The following is an 18,094-nucleotide window of genomic DNA, read 5'->3' as shown; positions in this document are numbered from 1 at the left end:
ACTCTGGAATATTATTGGCACTTTATTTTTGACATTTTGAAATAAGATCTAAATAAAAATATTCATATACACATGTGGAATTACTGGGCCTGTGGCACTTATACATTCGACAGGCAAAGATGTGTTGATTGTTAACTCAGATGCCAGGAGGGGAACTGGCTTCAGCGTCCTGATTTTCCAAAACAGTGAGCGAGGTGCAATCTACCGTGGACTTACTTGGTTGCATTTACAGAAAATTCAGTGTGGTGCAAAATATTTTGTGTTTATATGTAAGACAGAGTTAGGATCCTAGTGTAATTAGAAGCACACTTTAACCCAAATGTCCAGCCTGACACATAAAAGCCATGTGGGACACAAACAGTCTTCATTGTGCTGCAAAGCTCTGTGCAGGGCAGGACTCCTGGGATCCCTGACCCTCCCCCACTAAATGCCAGTGGCCTAGCTCCTCCCTTCATTGGAATAACAATTTAAAGCACCTGCGAGTTTCCAAAATATACCCTAGGGGGCGGTACCATTGTGGGCTGTGGTGCTAGAGTTGACATAGGCGACTTGCCTTGATTTCTTCCTTTGTAAAATGAGGACAGGAGTCGTTGAGTGACCAGTCAATGCATGTAAAACAGTTAGCGAGGTGCCTGGCCCATGCTATGTCCTTCAAGAATGTAAGCTAATGTTAGTTCCCTGTCAACCAGCAGAGGTTGTTTGGGGAAACTGTCCTTGGCATCCAGGGAGATGTGGGTGAGTGAAAACGGGGCTCAGACAACACCACAGTCCCTGCCTCACACATGAAATAAGCAGTGAATTATTAAACAGTTATAGTTCACAAAAAGGAGAGCGCCCAGGGGGAGCTGGAGTCAGAGAAATCTTTCTGGAGGAGACAGGAATGGCTTACTGAACTAGGGCAGCTGGAACTTGAAGGAAAATATATTTATTCCATGAATAATAAATAACTCCTAGATCCTTAGTTCTTAAAGCGTGGCCTTCAGATCAGCAACTCGGTAGCACCTGGAGGTTTGTAAGAAATCTCAGCTTCTATCCCAGCCAGACCCACTGAGTTATAATCTGCATTTTCACAAGAATCCCAGGCATTCATCTGCATATTCACGTTTCAGATGTGCTGGAGTACAGAATCAAGGGAGGAACCAGAAGAAAGAACAATGATACTTGCTCCTTTGAGAGAACCGCAAACCTTGGGACAGAGTGAGCCAGCCAGAGTGGGTGTGTGCGTGCGTGCAGGGGCAGAGCTAGACGGTCCACATCAGAGAGGGCAGTTCGGTAGTGAGAACTGAAATGTGGTTCTGGGCCAGTCGACATCAGAATGTGTATGTGGGTGTGTGTGTGATATTCAAAGGAAGATTCCTAGCCAGATCCCAGAATCTACTGAATCAGAATCTTGAAGAGCTGCAAAGAATCAGCATTTAAACAAATAACTTCCCAAGTGATTCTTAGAATAGGAAGGGAGCTTAAAAAAAAAAAAAAAAAAAAAAAACCCAAGCCATGGTCCCAGACCAGACCAATTTCATCATCTATGCTATCAGATGTTTAGCAGGGACAGAGCCCTGGGTATTTTTTATCCTTAAGGTCCCCAGGTGATTCTGATGTTTGACAGCCGCTCAGGGAGGGATCAATTGGGATAACCTGGAGGAAAAAAACGTCTGGGTGAGCAATGAGGTGGGGGGGGGGGGGGAAGGGTCTGCAATGTCTGAAGGATTGTCTACATCCTAGAACAGAATCAGGACTGGTGTGTAGAAGTGTTCATTGTTTTAGTCAAATAATCGTAGCGATTTTCCTTCTTTTCATTTCTTCTTATTTCCCTTCCTCCCTCTTTCTCTCGGAAGAAGGAATATTTGAAATGACCTTGTCCAACCCTTTCAGTTTGTGGTTAAAGAAATTAGTGATGGGAAGGGTAGAGCAAGTTGGCCAAGGTCAACTAAGATCTTCTCACCCCAATGCGACAACACAAAATAAAACGAGACCCTCCTTCCCATTATTCGTGTCCACTGCACCCCAAAAGCATTTAAAGTCCACTCTGATTGCGGTCGTAAGCAAAGTGAGAATGGGAAAGCAAAGTGGTTACCCTTCGAGAAAAGGGTGCTCCCCCCGATAAAACGGGCAGGCTTTAAGTGAGGAACCGGCATTTTAAGGGACTCGTTAAATGTGAAGACTGACAGTCATCTGAACATGAAGTCGGGACTCTGGAGCCTGATGCCGTTCAGTTCAAGCCCGATCTGATAACCGGCGGGTCCCCCGCCTCGGCACCTCCCGGGGCGCGGGGCGCGGGGCGCGGGGGGACTGGGAGGCTGCTCCTCCCGGGGACCAGCCCGACTGCGCCGGGGGGCGAGCTCCAGCGGCCGCTCCCGGGCAGCCAGGGGGGCTTCCCGTAGGAGGGGAGCTTCCATCCGAGTCCTGAAGCAATGTCAGCCTTGGGACACTCAGGGGAAGCAGAGCGCTGCCGGGCACGAGCCTGGACCAAGGCGCAGGGATGGGCGCAATGGGGGGACCGTGGCGTCCAAGCACCTAGAGCTCCCGGAGGCTGCAGGGTTCCTGGGTCCCCCTAAACTGGTGCTGGAGAGAAAAACTGGGGGGGGGGGGCAGCGAAAGCTCCTACAAGTCTGGAGCCGGCAGGGCGTGGCGGCGGGGAACCTCGTTTTCCCGGGGAGCGCGACGAGGCGGGGAGCCCGGGTGGAGACCCCGCAGGGCCACGGGAGCCCGCGCAGCCCCGGGGTCGGGGGGGGGTGGAGGGACGGCGCCAGCCTCGGCCGCAGCACCGCCCCCGCCGGGCACCAGCCGGGCACCAGCCGGGCAGCAGCCGGGGCGCGGAGCGCGCAGCTCGTCGGGTTCCCGCGGGCCCCCGGGCTTCCTTCTGCGCTGGGCCCCCGCCTCCCCCCGCCGGCCTCGGGGCGGGTCCCCGCCGCCCGCACCTGCCCCGGTGGGCGGAGCGCGGCGGCGACAGCGCGGCCCCAGCCTCCCGCCCGCGCGGGCCCCGCGGCTCCCGACACCCCCGCCCACCCCGCCGGCGCCCGCCCGCCGCCTCCCCGGCCCGCGGTCCGTGCCTCCGCCCGCGCTCCCGACTCCAGGCCCCGCCGCGCTCGCCGCCGCCCGGAGCCGCCGCCCCGCGCCATGGAGCCCGCCGCGGGCAGCGAGCGCCGCAGCCCCCCGGGCCCCGCGCCCCCGGCCGCCGTCCCCGGCCCCGGCCCCGGCCCCCGCCCCGGCCCCGGCCCCGGCCCCGGCCCCCGCCCGCTGAGCCACCCCGCTCGGGAGCCGCCGAAGCCCGAGGAGGAGCGGCAGCTGCGGATCAGCGAGAGCGGCCAGTTCGGCGACGGGCTGGAGGATCGAGGTGAGCGCACGGCCGCGCGGCCCCGGGGACTGGGCCTCGGGCACTGGACCTCGGGGACTGGACCTCGGGGACTGGACCTCGGGGACTGGACCCCGGGGACTGGGCCTCGGGCACTGGACCTCGGGGACTGGACCTCGGGGACTGGACCTCGGGAACCGGACCCCGGGGACTGGACCTCGGGCACCGGACCTCGGGCGCCCTAGGGGGACCACCCTGCCCCTGCCCCGGCCCCCTGTCCCCGGCCCTCGGATACCCGGCCCCTGCCCCTGCCCCGACCCCGGCCCTCGGGTACCCGGACCCTGCCTCCTGCTCCGACCCCGGCCCTCGGGCACCCGGCCCCTGTCCCTGCCCCGACCCCAGCCCTCGGGCACCCGGCCCCGGCCCCTGCCCCGGCCACCTGTCCCCAGGACCCGGCCCCCTGTCCCCGGGACCCTGCCTCCTGCTCCGTCCCCGGCCCGCCCCCGGCCCGCCTTGCCCTCCGCAGGGGCTCGGGGCGCGGGGCGCGGGCTCGGGGCGCGGGGCCGGGGCTTCCCCGGAGGGCGAGGCGGCTCCCGGCCCTCCCGCGCGGCCCTGGCTCTCCTCCTGCCCGCGCCGGCCCCCGGCGCCCGGTGGAAAAGTTTGCGGGAGGCTCCTCTTCCTCGGGCTCCCGGGGCTCCCGGGGCGCTGCGGGCGGGCTCCGCTCCCTGGAAGCGCCCCCGTCCCCGCCCCGGGCCCCGCGGCTCCCCGGGGGTCCCCCGTCCGCGGCCCGAGCCCGCAGGGGACCCGCTTGGGCGAGGGCACTGCCCCGCGGCCGGCGGCAGGAGGGGGCCCCGGGCCCCGGGGCGTGGGCCCGAGACCCCCGAGCGCACGTCTCCGGCCCCGGATGCCCCCCGGGGACCCGGCCTGGACCCCGCGGAGGCCCCGCCCGCCCCGACACGCCCCTGCCCCGCGGAGAGGCTCCCTGGCTCCCTCCCGGCCTCGGGTCCCCGGGCGTGGAGGCGGCCGCGGCCGCGGTCGTGGCCCGTCTAGACCTTTGCTGCCGCTCTCTGAATCCGAATTCAGATCGGGCTGTTGGGGGTCAAGCCGGAGCGAGGCCGAAGCGGGGTCGGTGAGCCGGGCGGGCCCTGCAGCGGGCGCCGGCTCCGCGCCGCTCCGCCCCCTCTTCTTGGAAGCCTCGTTTTGTTGGCTCTGGTGGATTTTTATATTTTAGTCTTAGCAGGTTTTCGGTCCTATTCTTAGTATCTCCTGTACATTTTTATTCCGGTTTAGTGTTTCGATGCACGATCCTCTTTCCTCTATAGAAATTTTAAAACTGTAGCATGTGAAATAGGATGACACGGACTCAGCAGTCCCGGCCCGGCGGGGACGGCGGGAGGACCGGGGCTCCTCCAGTTGCAACGAGTTCTGCACCGGTGCTGCGGCTTCTCCTCCCAGTCCAACATAACTAGATACTACTAAAGAGCCGAGGGTGGGTGACATCACAGGCACCCCTAGAAACCTATCAGGTTTCCAGGTTTAGAGGGTTTAACAGAACCTCTTAGTTCTACTCCATGTCATGTGAATTACCTTTTCCTCTGCAACCAATATTGTCGGGGTTTAAAGATTTTCGTGTTGAAGAAAGACAGAACTCTGGGCTGAGCTGATTTTTGTAGCATTGCAGGTCGTTTGTCAAAGCTGGCCCATTTCTCCCCACCCCACAAGCCGATGGGAGGGAAGAAAGTGCTGGGGGAGTTAATATTTAGCATCATTCTGTAGCTCAGGCTCAAGTGTAAAAAGCCCTTCTGAATTAATTCTTAGGGTTATTTTTCACTGGTCAACTGAATTTCATTTTCCATTATATGATAGCATGAAAGCATTCACTGTTCATAAACTGTCACTGTGTGAAAGCACTGCATATCACACACAGCCTCTCTGTTAGGGTGAACCCTGTCCTCCAAAGAACCCAGTGCCGAGTGGCATTGAAAGCTGAAAGTCAGTGTGACATTCTTTTGTTTGACCTATTGCTGACAACGAAGAGGTAATGACGAATAAATCATCTTTATTAAATAGATCAGGTTACCTGGGGAGCCTTATTATAATATTTTGTGCATGTGTTAGTTTTTCTTACGGGGCTGCATCTTTCCAGTATCGATTTTTTTTTTTTCTTTTATCGCCTGGGAATGATTCGACTGCAGGTACCTTTTTCCTAATGGTGAGAGGATTTGGGGAGGAAGAAGCTGAAGCGGTTGCCTGCTGTGCATCTCTCCATTACGCCTGGCTTGCTTTTTTCCTAGGCCTAAATACCTATAGGGTGTGTGTGGGGTCAGTACCCTGGATGTGTGTCTATATTTGGCCTTTTTTCTTGTCCTCACTTCCTTTTGAGCTATTAAAGCTGGTTACAGACTGCGTCTAACTCCCATCAAAGGCATGTATTATGATCTAGTGTTTTAGGACTTTAAAGATATTTTCCCCTTAGAAGTGATGGGGGCTCTGCTTCCCAGAAACCTAGCTAGCTGATAATGCAGTGCCATTTGGCTGAGCCTTGTGGTCAGGGAGCAAGAGTTCTGTAGTCTAAGGCTTTTGGGGATTAACACCCCAAAAAGAAGTCATGTTTATCTTGGATCTTTCCACCTCCTCCCTTTTAATATCCACTTTCTCTATACAAGGGTTTTCTCATCATCCTTCCCTAAGCCCCAAGTAGGCTTACAGTGTTACATGTTTCTGTATTTCTTACTAACATCCTATCTAATATCCCCTTCCTTCAGGAAATCCAAGTGTGACTATTAGGAGAAAGCAATCGGAACTAATGCCTTACTAGCATGGAAATAACGGATGGCTTCAACTTAACCACATGTATTTGCATTCCCTCCTCTACCCAAATAATAACTTATCAGTCTTCCATTCATACAACTGTTCTTTTTTTTTTTAATTTTTATTTATGATAGTCACACACACAGAGAGAGGCAGAGACATAGGCAGAGGGAGAAGCAGGCTCCATGCACCGGGAGCCCGACGTGGGATTCGATCCCGGGTCTCCAGGATCGCGCCCTGGGCCAAAGGCAGGCGCCAAACCGCTGCGCCACCCAGGGATCCCCCATACAACTGTTCTGCTTACTGATGTCAGGCCCAGATTACAGATATGTGGAATTTGAGGTTAGAAATCTGAATGTGGAGGCCCACTTTGTTTAGGGAGGGACACAGCCCTCCATGCAAATGTGTGGCCTTCCTTAGTTTCTCTAGGCTGGGCTGCCTTCTACTTCTGAAGCACAGCTTCCTGAAAACTTTAGGAATTCTAGGGATGCCTGGGTGGCTCAGTGGTTGGACATCTGCCTTTGGCTCCGGGTGTGATCCCTGGGTCCTGGGATCAAGTCCTGGAATTGAGTCCTGCATCGGGCTCCCCACAGGGAGTCTGCTTGTGTCTCTGCCTCTCTCTCTGTGTCTCTCATGAATAAATAAATGAAATATTAAAAAAAAACTTTAGGAATTCTCATCATTGGTTGTGAGTACACATGAAGCCAATGTGGAGACCGAGGTAGACGCACCTGTATGTGGACCATTCATTTAGGAGTCATTTTTGGGTCTTTGTAGGTGGTCATACTCCCCTTTGAGGAGGGGGATGTTTTTCATTTTTGGTATTGGCTAGAGTTTTAGAAAGGAAAAAAAAACCCAGGAAATAAGCAAAGATTGGACAGAGATGGGAAAGGTCCTGCCTTCTTGGATGGTCTTCACATTACATTTACCCTATTTTTTAAATTTAAAATCTTTCATGGGACACACACACACACACACACACGCACAATCAGGTCTGGAGAAGAACCACCAGTCCTGCTGCTTAGAGGACTCAGGTATCCTCTTAGTGGGGCAGTCCAACCCATGTGAGCGGACACCCCAAATTCCTTCATGAGTGTGCTGGTCCACAGTGGGGTGAGGCATGTAGTGGTCTGTGTGGTAAGGACCAGTCACGTCCCTGTAAACAGCTGGTGTTGGAAGGAAAAAAATAAACATTATGTGGCAGAATGAAAAACCCAGATCATTGTCCTTTCTCCTAGAAAATTAAATCTGCTTCTGAAAGGAATCTTGTTTTTACCCCCAGTGGATAAACCTCTTGAGATTGTTGCTGTCAAAATACGCAGCAAATGAACTGCTTATTTGAGTCAGTAGTTACATGTTACAGCTTCACTTCTCCTGAAAATCAATTGGCCAGAATGAAAGGAAGATTTTTATATCATTTGGGAAAAAGAAAATAAATGATTGGGAGGGTGTGGGGCCAGCTCGTTCTAGGTTGACTTAAACAGGAGACAAGGCTGATTGTTGTTGAAAATTAGAATGGGATGTTGTTTGGTGGCTGGGGAAAAAGTAGACAAAGGGACAGAAACAGGTGGACGAAAGGATTTTAATTTGAAATCACGTGTACCAAAGGCAGAATGTGACAAGAGAGAAGGTTTTTCTTTTTTCATCCAAGTACATTTATTAAGGAGGATTTGGGGAGATTTTTACAGTGAGGTGATGGGGACGTGATTATACCTACCTTTTGCAATCTCATCTACCTTCTGATTCTATGCAAATCTATGGGTTTTGATTATTTAAAAACCTCTGGGCTATAGTCTGGGTTTGCTAAGCAGCCTCCTCGAAGTTTCCTCTTGCTTCTTTTAGGACGTGTTGAGGGTCTTTGAGTCTGGGTAGTAAAGGGAACTGAGAAGTTTTAACAGGGTCCTTGTTATAATTTTTGAAGAGGAGGCAGTTTTTGGGTGCCAGAGGCTGAGCATGGTGCCCATTTGGTCAGATGGGATGACGTCTTGTACGTGATGTGCCAGGTGTGATATGTGGCATGCTGTGTGGTATTTTACAAATGGGTGCCCGAGCTTTGACTCCAGTTTCTTCGTCATTTGGAGCTGGCCTGATGATGCTGCTCCACCTCTGAAAGATAGGCTGTGGGCTCTTTAGCCCAAGATGGTATCATCAGCTCCTGTCAATAGAGAATGCATGACGGACAATTTGGTTCTTCATGCAACTAAGAGATGCCATATATGATCTATTTTCAAAGGAGAAGAAAAAAATAGAAATCAGGGTCATGCTGAAGATGTCTTGATCCTCCACCCAAGGCAAATGGAGCTTGGGCATTGCCTCTAAGACATCAGGAATTTCAGTTGGTGACATGGACTCTCAATGTTGAAAGCACTGGAGACAGAAATCAAACCTTTCTTGCACTTGGCCTAGCCCAGAAGGCTACCCCCGGTTTTATCAGGTTTCCCTCCCTTTAATAATCTGAGAATTGTTGGCCCTATGTTTGGTACAAAGCGATGCATACTATTGAGCCGAAAGGAGGGAAGAAAATGTGGCATGTAATTGAGGCCTGGCACTGGTTGTGATTGAAGAGAAGTCCCCCTCCTCCTCCTGTTAACTGTTGAGGGGAGCAACGAGGGGGTATTTGCGTTCCCTGACTCTTGCTTTGGGTGAAGCCTCTTTTCACCAAGTTGTGGCCACTGCTGCCGGGATCAATGCAAATCAATGCCTGTAGCTCAGGAGCCAGAATGCCCGGCTGAATGTGGGCTAATTGTGCTGTTTTCCTAACGGAAGGGGCTTGTTAGAGCACCACCTACACAGCTGAGTTACTACCAGGGACAGGGGATGACAGGTCAAGGTCCAGTGCTATGGGGACTTTCTAGAGTACAGGCGCTTTCACCCTGCAGGAATAAATGCCCCACGTAGCCAGAGCCTATGATTTTTCAAGAGGTGCCAGAAAACCCGATTGCTGTATGAACTCTCCTAATCATTAGGACACAGTCGGGTCAAACAAAACACATCTTGGCCCACGAGCCTGTCTGTTTGCCGTCCTCGGATAAGAAAGTGTAGCTCTGGCTGTGGGTTTCTTAATAAGGAAATGTCTAACTTCCTTTCCTCCTTGTTTTTGCCAGGCTTACTAGAAAGTAGCACTCGACTCAAACCTCATGAAGCCCAGAACTACAGAAAGAAGGCCTTGTGGGTCTCCTGGTTCTCCATTATTGTCACACTGGCCCTGGCGGTGGCTGCTTTTAGTAAGTCTCCGGAGTCCTGCCGGTCAATACGCGATGCTGCTGTCTGTTTTATTCTCTGACTCCTGTGGGATGTGCTTTTGCTTTTAGTTGACTATTATTGATGAGAATTTTTTTGTTTTTTTAGATGGTGGGAGAGCCATGGCACTTATAAATTAGTAAAATAGCTTCTCTTCTCTGCAGAGGGAAGAGGTGGTTAAGAAGAAATGGGGAGGGAGCCTGAGCCTGGGAGCCGTGGCTCTCAGCAGGACTCGGGTTTGTGGAAGTGGACTCTGGCCGCCAGCTGAATAGGGGATATATCCTCTCTGGCCACCAGCTGAATAGGGGATATATCCTCTCTGGCCACCAGCTGAATAGGGGATATATCCTCTCGGTGGATGCCTTCAGCTTGGGCTGACAAGTGACAAATCTATATCCTTGAGATTTGTATTTTGAGCCTAATGCAGCCGGATGAGTGCAATATTGCAGTACATTCCCCGCCCCCCCTCACCTTCCAGTTATATCTGTGGAAGGTTTGGGTGAAAATCATGTGCACCTTTTAATGAAAGAGAAATGGGAGGGTCCTCTGTCAGTTCTCAGTGGCACGGGAAACAAAAATATTTATTACGATCAAGAAAAACTAAGATAATTGAACACTTTGTGCCTATGGATAATCTACTTTCTGTCTATGGATAATCCCGTTTGGGTGTTAGCAAGCCCTCTTACACGCATTTTCTCAGCTAATACCTGCAGCCTAAAGAAATGTGCATGTGCTATTTATTCTTATTAATCGTGCAGTGGTTTCTAAGCTTAAGCAAGGACATTAAGCTTCATCTTAACCTTAGTAGAAACCACGGTGTTTTGTTTTTTTTTTTTTTTTTATGCTGGGGCAAAGAGGAATATATCTTGTGGATTTTGTGATTAATTCATTACCTTAACAGAAAGATCTATATTCTTAGTGAGAAGTAGCATGCGAGATGTCTCATGTGACATTCCTCAGAGTGGGAGAAGAAAGGGCTGTGTCTGCTGGAAGATACTGCTCTGTGTGTGTTTAAAATTCTATTCTGCACAGTTAGACCTGCTGCTGGAAGTTGGTGTTGGCTCCCAAGAGGGAATATTAGAATTTGACCAAATGCTCCCTGCAAAACTAGGCATATATTACTTGACACAATTTATATTGGAAACATTGTGCCATATCTTGGCTCTAGAAAAAAGCCAAACATTTAGAAGCAGAGGGTAATGCATTTCAGAGTATAAACATTTACCAGCGAGCCAGAAATCTAATCAGAAGAAACTCTGATTCCTGAAAATAGCTCTTCCTTCCTCTTGCCTCCTCTTCTTTATGCTGAAACAAGAATAACAAATCCGATTGATGTCCCTGGAGGGTAATTCGGTTGTGGTGGCTGGTGGTGGGCTCTGGATCAGACACCATCATTTACATATGTAAAGAAAGAGGACTGGAATGAGGGGTGGTGATTTACCAACAGAATAATAGTTGTCCGTGGGCCTAATAGAGCTGTTATGATTTTATCATGTGGGTGTTTGAATGAGGACGCAAATGTGAAGAAATACTGAACAAGCCTTTCCTTTGGGAGAATAATACTACATTTGACGTACTTAATCTCATAATAGGAAAGAATTATGAGGAAATGTTGGTTTCATATGTTACGCCCGACCAGTTGGGTTATCTTAAATTTTGTTCCATTTCCTTTAATAGGAAAAGCCTGTTGCATAATGCCTATGGAATTAGAACGTCATTTTGTGAAAAGGGTTTTCTTTGTCTTTAAAAATGATTTTACCCCTTTAGCAAGTATTTGATTTAAATACTCTAAAGTCTTGCCTGTAAAATGTTGACATGGGCCTATAATATCATGATCTGTGTGATTTTCTATAATACGATTTATTTCCCAAGTTGGCTTCAAGTTCAACCAAAAAATGTAGGAGTTACGTTTTCCCCTACATTAACTATGAAGAGTAGCTTTATGGTGTGTGTGTATTTCATGTTTTAAACCTTTATGGTGGTCTCTGGCCGTGTTGTTTAGGGTTGTCCGTTTTACCTTTTAGGTTCCTAAGTAAATTTGTAATATGAAATATTTAAAACCCTTTTCAAAGCATCATTTATATATTGGCAGACTTTTGTGCAGTCTTTTTCATAGTTTTAAGTGGACAGAGGATCAAATACAGATTAGGCAATATAAGCTGACTTTGAAATTATGTTTAAATTAGTATCTAAAGGAAAATGGTATGTTTTGGGAATGGCAATGAATATATTATTGAAAAATTGTCACAAAGACTCCCCCAGTCTCACTGTCTAGGGAGGTGGTTGACAGAGATGTGGGATGTAATGGGATAGGCTGGTTTGGTGAACACTTGTGCCATCCAAGGAAATGGTTAGCTTGGACCACTTTGTCTTTTTTTTTTTTTTTCTCTCTTAAATTTAAATTCAATTGGCCAACATATAGTACATTATTAGTTTCAGATGTAGTGTTCAGTAATTTGTCAGTTGCGTATAAAACCCAGTGCTCTGGTGTTATGTGTTATGCTATGTGTTGGGCAAATCAAACGCCAATAAAAAATATACAAAAAACCAAACCAAACCAAAACAAAAAACTCAGTGCTCATCACAGCACCTGCCTTAATAGCCATCACCCAATAACCCTATCCCCTCCAGCAACCCTCAGTTTGTTTCCTATAGTTAAGAGTCTCTCAGGGTTTTTCTCTCTCTCTGATGACTTCCCATTTAGTTTTTCCCTCCCTTCCCCCCATTTAGTCTTTATAAAGGGAATTGCCCTTTAAATTACTACCTGTGATGCTTGGAGATAGCAGCTGAGTCCTTGCAGTGTGTGTGCATGTGTGTGGGTGTGTGTGTTGGCAGGGGCTGATAATCATGGCGAGGAGAAGATCATATTGATCATTACGTCTTGCCACTGCTAGATGGTGAGCTCTGGGAGGAAGGAGGAGCATCCATTCTTGCATGCGATCGTGTGCAAGATTGTTGAATAAATGAATAGAGAGATTTTTAAAGATCGATCCTTCCTTCCTTCCTTCCTTCCTTCCTTCCTTCCTTCCTTCCTTCCTTCCTGGTTAGGTGGAAGGAAAATATTTATTAGAAAAAAGAAATATTTGATCCAAAGGTTTATTTAGGTATCAGGCTTAGAGCTCATGTATTTTACAAACAATTGAAGAATTTTTGAGGCAATCGCATCGTCTTTACGGCATTCTCTTGCTGAGGGCAGCGTCTGGGAGCCGCACCTGCCGGGGTCAGGTGGAGTTTCTGTGATCTACTTACCTGCCATTTTCTATGTTATCATGGATGCTGATTTTTGCTTCTAAAGAAAAGCTGTTGTCTTTTTTGTATTTGGAAAGGAGGGTGATGGATTGTGTGAATTGTAGGGATGCTGCTTTTCGCAGTCAACAGGAGGGTTCATATTTTTTTACATAGGGTGTACATTGGAAATAAAGACTCCCCCTTCCACCTCCTGTAGGCTTCCAGGTAATCAGGTACACTGTGTTTTCTCAGATTAGTAATTCTTAAAAGACATAATGACCAAATGAGCTTTGGTCAGCATAACTGAGTTGTCCCATGATAAATCAGGGGTGTAGGTAACTGTGACATTCACATGTCTGAAAAATTAAGTGAACTTTCAAAGTTTATGACCTGAAAGTGTTTTGAAAAGAATGTGTGCTTTGAAAGGGATATGAACCAATTCAGATAATACTTGGTAAAATAGCGATTTTGGACCTGTTAAAAATGCTGATATAAAACCAGATGGTAATACATCTTGAATATTGCAGAGAGAGCCCTAGTTTGGTTTTAAAATTGGTTCTGTTTATAATCGGTAGGCAGCATGGAAAATGGCAATCATGTTATGAACAAACCTTAAAAAAAGTCTATTTTAATAATACATCTAGAAAGAGAACAGAAGTTCTGTTTCAAAACTCAGAGTTTTGACATTATTAATGTCCTTGTTAGAATGATGTAGGAAAATGCATTCCGATTCTTTTTTGAGGTTTGAATGAGAGCAAGTTAATTTTTAGTCACTCAATACATGTTCTGTGGGAAATGAAGATATATTTGAAACATTCTCAGGGGAAAGAAAACCTTTCCTAAGATACATAGCTCCATTAAATTAAAAAAAAAAAAAGTACTCCAAATGAAGATCTTCTCAGAGAAAGCTCACTCAAAAATTTAGTGAATCAATAGATTTAAGAATTAGAAAAAGTTTTTGAAAGGGATGGTTAAAAAAAAAAAAAAAAGAAAGGGATGGTTTTCTTTTTGAATGTGGGGAATTTAAAAAAGAGTATATTTTAAAATTAGCATAAACTCTTGTCCCTTAAAAATTGATAGACTAAATGTACTTAATTCTCTTTATTTTTAAATCGTGCGGACAAGAGCTGAGAGAGAAATAAGATGAAATCACCTCAGTGTTCCGTAAACTCAACAAAGCGCATGTGAGAACTTTCTTGGGTAATCTCTCAGTTGGCATACTGTGACCCTTGAGAGTGACATCCGAATAGTGACAGTGTCCGAAAAGGTCTGGCCTGACCTGGCCTTTGCCCCTTCTCCACCCTTCTCAGACACCTCAACTTTTCCTCAGGGCTGGAGAGTCCGTCTTTTGGCCAAGCTCATCTCCTCACAGGTCTGCACGCAGTTGACTCCTCCTGGAGGCGTCCCAGCCACACAGACTGGACGCCCCCGCCCCTTCTTGGGACTGGTTTTACCCATCACACTGTGTGTTTTTCACAGTGTTTCTCATTGGGCCCCCACCTGTGTTAGATAATGGCGGATGTGAGGCCTTAGTCTTTTGTGCTGTGCCCCTTAAACAGGCACCTGACGTGCTGGTCACAGAATGATCCTTTGTGCTGTTGGCTTGGCTGGTTTTGTTTTTTTTTAGTGGTAAAAAAAAAGCAGTATATGCTCATTGTAAAAGTTCATGAGACCAGAGATACAGAGTGCAAATCTCTGTGCCATCCTAAATTCTTTCTTGCCCAATTCCTGCTCCTGTGGATGAGCTTTGATGCCAGTGCCTCATATCTTCTTCAGGGTATTTTCTGTGCACTTCCAAGCCCAGGGAGACGCACCTTCTCTGGTTGCTACCTATGTCAGCTGCGATGTCTTATCCTTGCTGGTCTTTGAGTTAGCCCGGGCCTCTTCACAGGCTGCTGTTTTCACAGTTTTGTGTGAAGTGGATTTGATGTGGAGAACCTTCAGGAGCAACTTCCCAACCACCGTCTGGCTGCCACTGCCGAGGCGGGTGACGCGGTGAGGAGGATGTGGGCAGGAAGTCTGGGAGCCACATCCTGGGGGTGTTCAGTGGGATAACTTGCTTCCGTAGGTGTGCTGGCTGAATGATGACTATGGACGCTGCTGCCGAGGCCTGGGAACCAGGAGGGGAGAACAAGCCAAAATGTGGCTGGGAACCTCATCCTGACAGTGCTCCCTGGCTCCCAGTGCTCTGGGGTCCTCCTTCATACCCCTCATGATCGCATCTTCGAGGGCTCCATGCCCTGTCACCTCCATCCCCCGCACTGCTAGCACATGGAATATGGAGTGGCATTTCAGTCAGCTCCTGTGGCTTTCCAGGGGGCTCTGGTGGTCTTGGCCTCACCTCCCTGGCTGGACGCTTCTCCTCTCATCTCCTAGCTTCCTGCCACTCCCTCCATGCTCCAGGCTCCCTGTGGTTCCCCAAGCCCCACATCCTGCTTGGATACCCTTGGTCCCTGACCCCCTTGGGTTCCTGGCTAAATTGCACTTGCCCCTCCAAATTGAGATGGAAGACCTACCTCTTCCAGGAAGCCTTCCCAGGCCCTCTGTGCTGATGTAGGTGATCCCGGCCTCCCCTAGTCCCACAGGCACCCATCAGTCAGAAGCTTGACACAACACTTGAACTGTTGTTGAATTACTGCTCTACAACAGTGCGCCCTCTCAAAGGCAGGGCCTCTGTCTTCCCCAGCCTGTATTCTCTGCCCCAGCACAGTTGACACTCAGACGCCGGGTAGACTGGCCTGATTTTGGTGCCCTCCCTGAGCTGAGGCCACCGTGGCTGCCGCAGGTCAGGTCGAGGACGTATGTTTGCAGATAAAGACCTCATTAAAACGAATAGTGGCTTTTGAAAGTGAATGGAAATAAGAGGGACAGTTTTGTAGGTGGTGGGGATGCCAGAGCCCATTGTCTCCTCCCCCCACATCTCCTCTGCCGCCTCTTGGATGGACGGGCCTCCCTTGCTGCTGTTAAGAGAGCACCTTTTTCCCAGACGCCTCTGCTCGCAGTGGGCTCCTCTTTCGAGCCAGGACCGGAGGAGGGGTCTCAGCAGCTGCCTGCTTGTCTTCTGCCCGCCATCTCTTAGCATTCTGCACACAGCATTTAATGAAAAGCGTGGCCAGGGTCATTAGCACAGGGGTGTCCTTGAGTTGTAGCTGGGGAGCTGGACTTGGTGGGCCCAGTGGATCCCTGCCCCTGCTTCCTGGGGCTCTGGGGGGACGTTCGGGAGGGCTTTTCCTATTGCCTCTCAGTCGCTCTCCAGTCATCATTGGTGAGCCAGGTGGACAAGAAGGGATTATCTGGTCTGCCTGTGCTCCAGGGCTGTGGTTTCATCCTCGGGGAAGTGCCTCTGGAAGGTGCATTTCTGGCGTAGCTGTTCCAGATGGGAAATTATTTTCTGGTGCCCTGTCCCCAAGGCCTGCAGTGCAGGTGGATTGGGATTGGGAAATTCCAGAGGAAGCCAGAGCAATGCAGAAAACTCTTCTGCCCTCAGGAAAGGAGCCCATTCCTCTCTTTCCACCATCTTCCACCACCTTCCACGCTGAACTGTGCATCCTCCGAGCTAGTGAATGTGTTCATCCAGTCCTTACTGAGTGCCTGCGGGCGAAGCACAGTCTGCTGTGCTAGACGACGCAGAAGACGTTAGGAAGAAGGACAGTCCGTGTCCCCTCCAAGAGTTCAGGTCCAAAGGGATGATGAATCCTATAGATGACAGGGCAGTGGGGTAGGACAGATTAGGATAGATAGCCTGAAACCTGCTCACTCCCCCCTCTCCGCATTAGATAGAGTGCTCAAGAAAGGACCCAACTGACCTGTTAGAGAAAGAACAGTCTACAACCCTGGAAACCCCCTGCTCCCCATAAAGCATGAGGTGAAAATCTGAGCTATCAATACAGAACGAGGTGTTCCCCTGAGGTGGGAGTGTGTGAAGGTTGCGGGACTCAGTCAGAGGGGCTTGGGTGATGATGTCACCTGGGGCTGGGACATAGTGACAGAAGTTTGAAGACCCCATCTGCAGACATATTCACATTCTGAGGTACTGGGGGTTAGGTCATCAACATTGAATTTGGTGGTATTGCGGAGGGCATGATTGGGAGTTGGTGGAAGAAGGACACAATTTGACCTGAAACAATGGCTTTGGCCAGCCCAGGTAGGTAGAGGAAACTAACATCTCAGAGTAGAGTAAGTGCATGGGAAGACTTTACCTTCAGTGAAAGGGTGGATCATGAGAAGCTTACCCGCCAAGAAGACAGTGAGGAAGGTTGTCTCAGCCTAGCTCTTTGTGGAGTAAGGGTTGGGGCGGGGGGGGGGGGGGGGGGGGGTGGGACCCTGCCACTAGAATTCACAACCACAAGACTGACTTCATATAAATTTGTGTTTGGAAGTTTCACAGGTCACTTTACTGGGAAATAGACTCACATTGAGATTTACTACAGGAGGTGTATTGGGGGTGGGGGCTGGAGGAGGTTGTCAGTAATAACGCATGAAAGGGAGCAAGGGAAAACAGGATGGGGCTGAGTAGGAAGTTGGATTTCCATGCTCTTGCCTTGTTGGCTTTCCCCATAGGGACTAGAAGCTGGGATGGCCCTTCATTTGTCCAGCCGAAGCAAGGGGACTGAACCAGTCATTGGTGTGGGCTGCCCCAGGGAGACATGGAACCTTGGGAGAGGACAGTTCAGGAGAAGCTGTGGGCCATCAGCAACCCTCACTCTTGACATCTGGGGGAATGAGTACCCAGGTCTTGAGGGAGGATCTAGGACATAGGCTGTGGTGTTCCCTATAGGAGTTTGTATGACCCACTTAGCTGAGGAACCCTCAAGCTGAGACGCGACATCGGTGTGGTCTGAGGTTGGAAATGCTCTGGAGTGTCCGTAAGAAGCACATACAGAACCTCAACTAAGTCCCAGCGGTGTCTCATGGATGTCATAGCGTATCTCCCCCGAAGATGAGCTCACAGTCTGACATTGGAAAGCTCCTGGGAACAGGGTCTGCAGGACTGAGAGCCATTCAGGCAGCTTGATTACAAGTCAAATTCCAGTTGAGAGAATTACCTGACAAATGCTCTCTCTCCTCTATTTCTCCCTTATCTCTCTCTCAACAACCATTTTACTTCTTCTAGTTGACTCTTTTATTTACTTGTACAGTTGATTGTTGAACAACATGGATTTGAACTCCATGGGCCCACTTATATGCAGATTTTTTAAAAGAGAAATACAGTACTATGAACACATTTTCTCTTACAATTTTCTTAATAAGGTTTTTCTTTTCTCTAACTTATTTTATAAGATTAAAGTATATAACACATGTAACATATAAAATATGTGTTAATGGACTATTTTTGTTAGTGGTAAGCCTTCTGATCAAGGGGAGGCTATTATTAGTAGTTAAGTTTTGGGGGAATCAAAAGCTATTGTGGATTTTTGACTGTGTGGTGGGTGAGTGTCCTTGACCCTCCAACCTTCGCCCCCCTCCCCCCCCAGAGTTGTTCAAGGGTCAACTGTTTATAGATCAATAACAGGCTTCTGGATT

At 49.3% G+C, this 18,094-nt stretch overlaps 1 protein-coding gene across 1 annotated transcript in view; it reads left to right on the top strand.

Annotated features, from left to right (window-relative positions):
* Nucleotides 1-1,663: 1,663 nt before the first annotated feature.
* TMEM163 (transmembrane protein 163) overlaps nt 1,664-18,094 on the top strand; it is a 224,069-nt gene continuing 207,638 nt past the window's right edge. The window contains exons 1-3 of the mRNA XM_072757408.1: nt 1,664-1,668; nt 2,382-3,334; nt 9,208-9,327. Coding sequence (XP_072613509.1) covers nt 1,664-1,668; nt 2,382-3,334; nt 9,208-9,327 — 1,078 coding nt within the window. The remainder of the gene's footprint in view (nt 1,669-2,381; nt 3,335-9,207; nt 9,328-18,094) is intronic.

The sequence above is a fragment of the Vulpes vulpes genome, chromosome 5, assembly GCF_048418805.1.
Source record: "Vulpes vulpes isolate BD-2025 chromosome 5, VulVul3, whole genome shotgun sequence".
Classification (NCBI taxonomy): Eukaryota; Metazoa; Chordata; class Mammalia; order Carnivora; family Canidae; genus Vulpes; species Vulpes vulpes.
The sequence above is the reverse complement of the archived record's forward strand: the minus strand, read 5'-3'. Positions and strand labels throughout refer to the sequence as shown.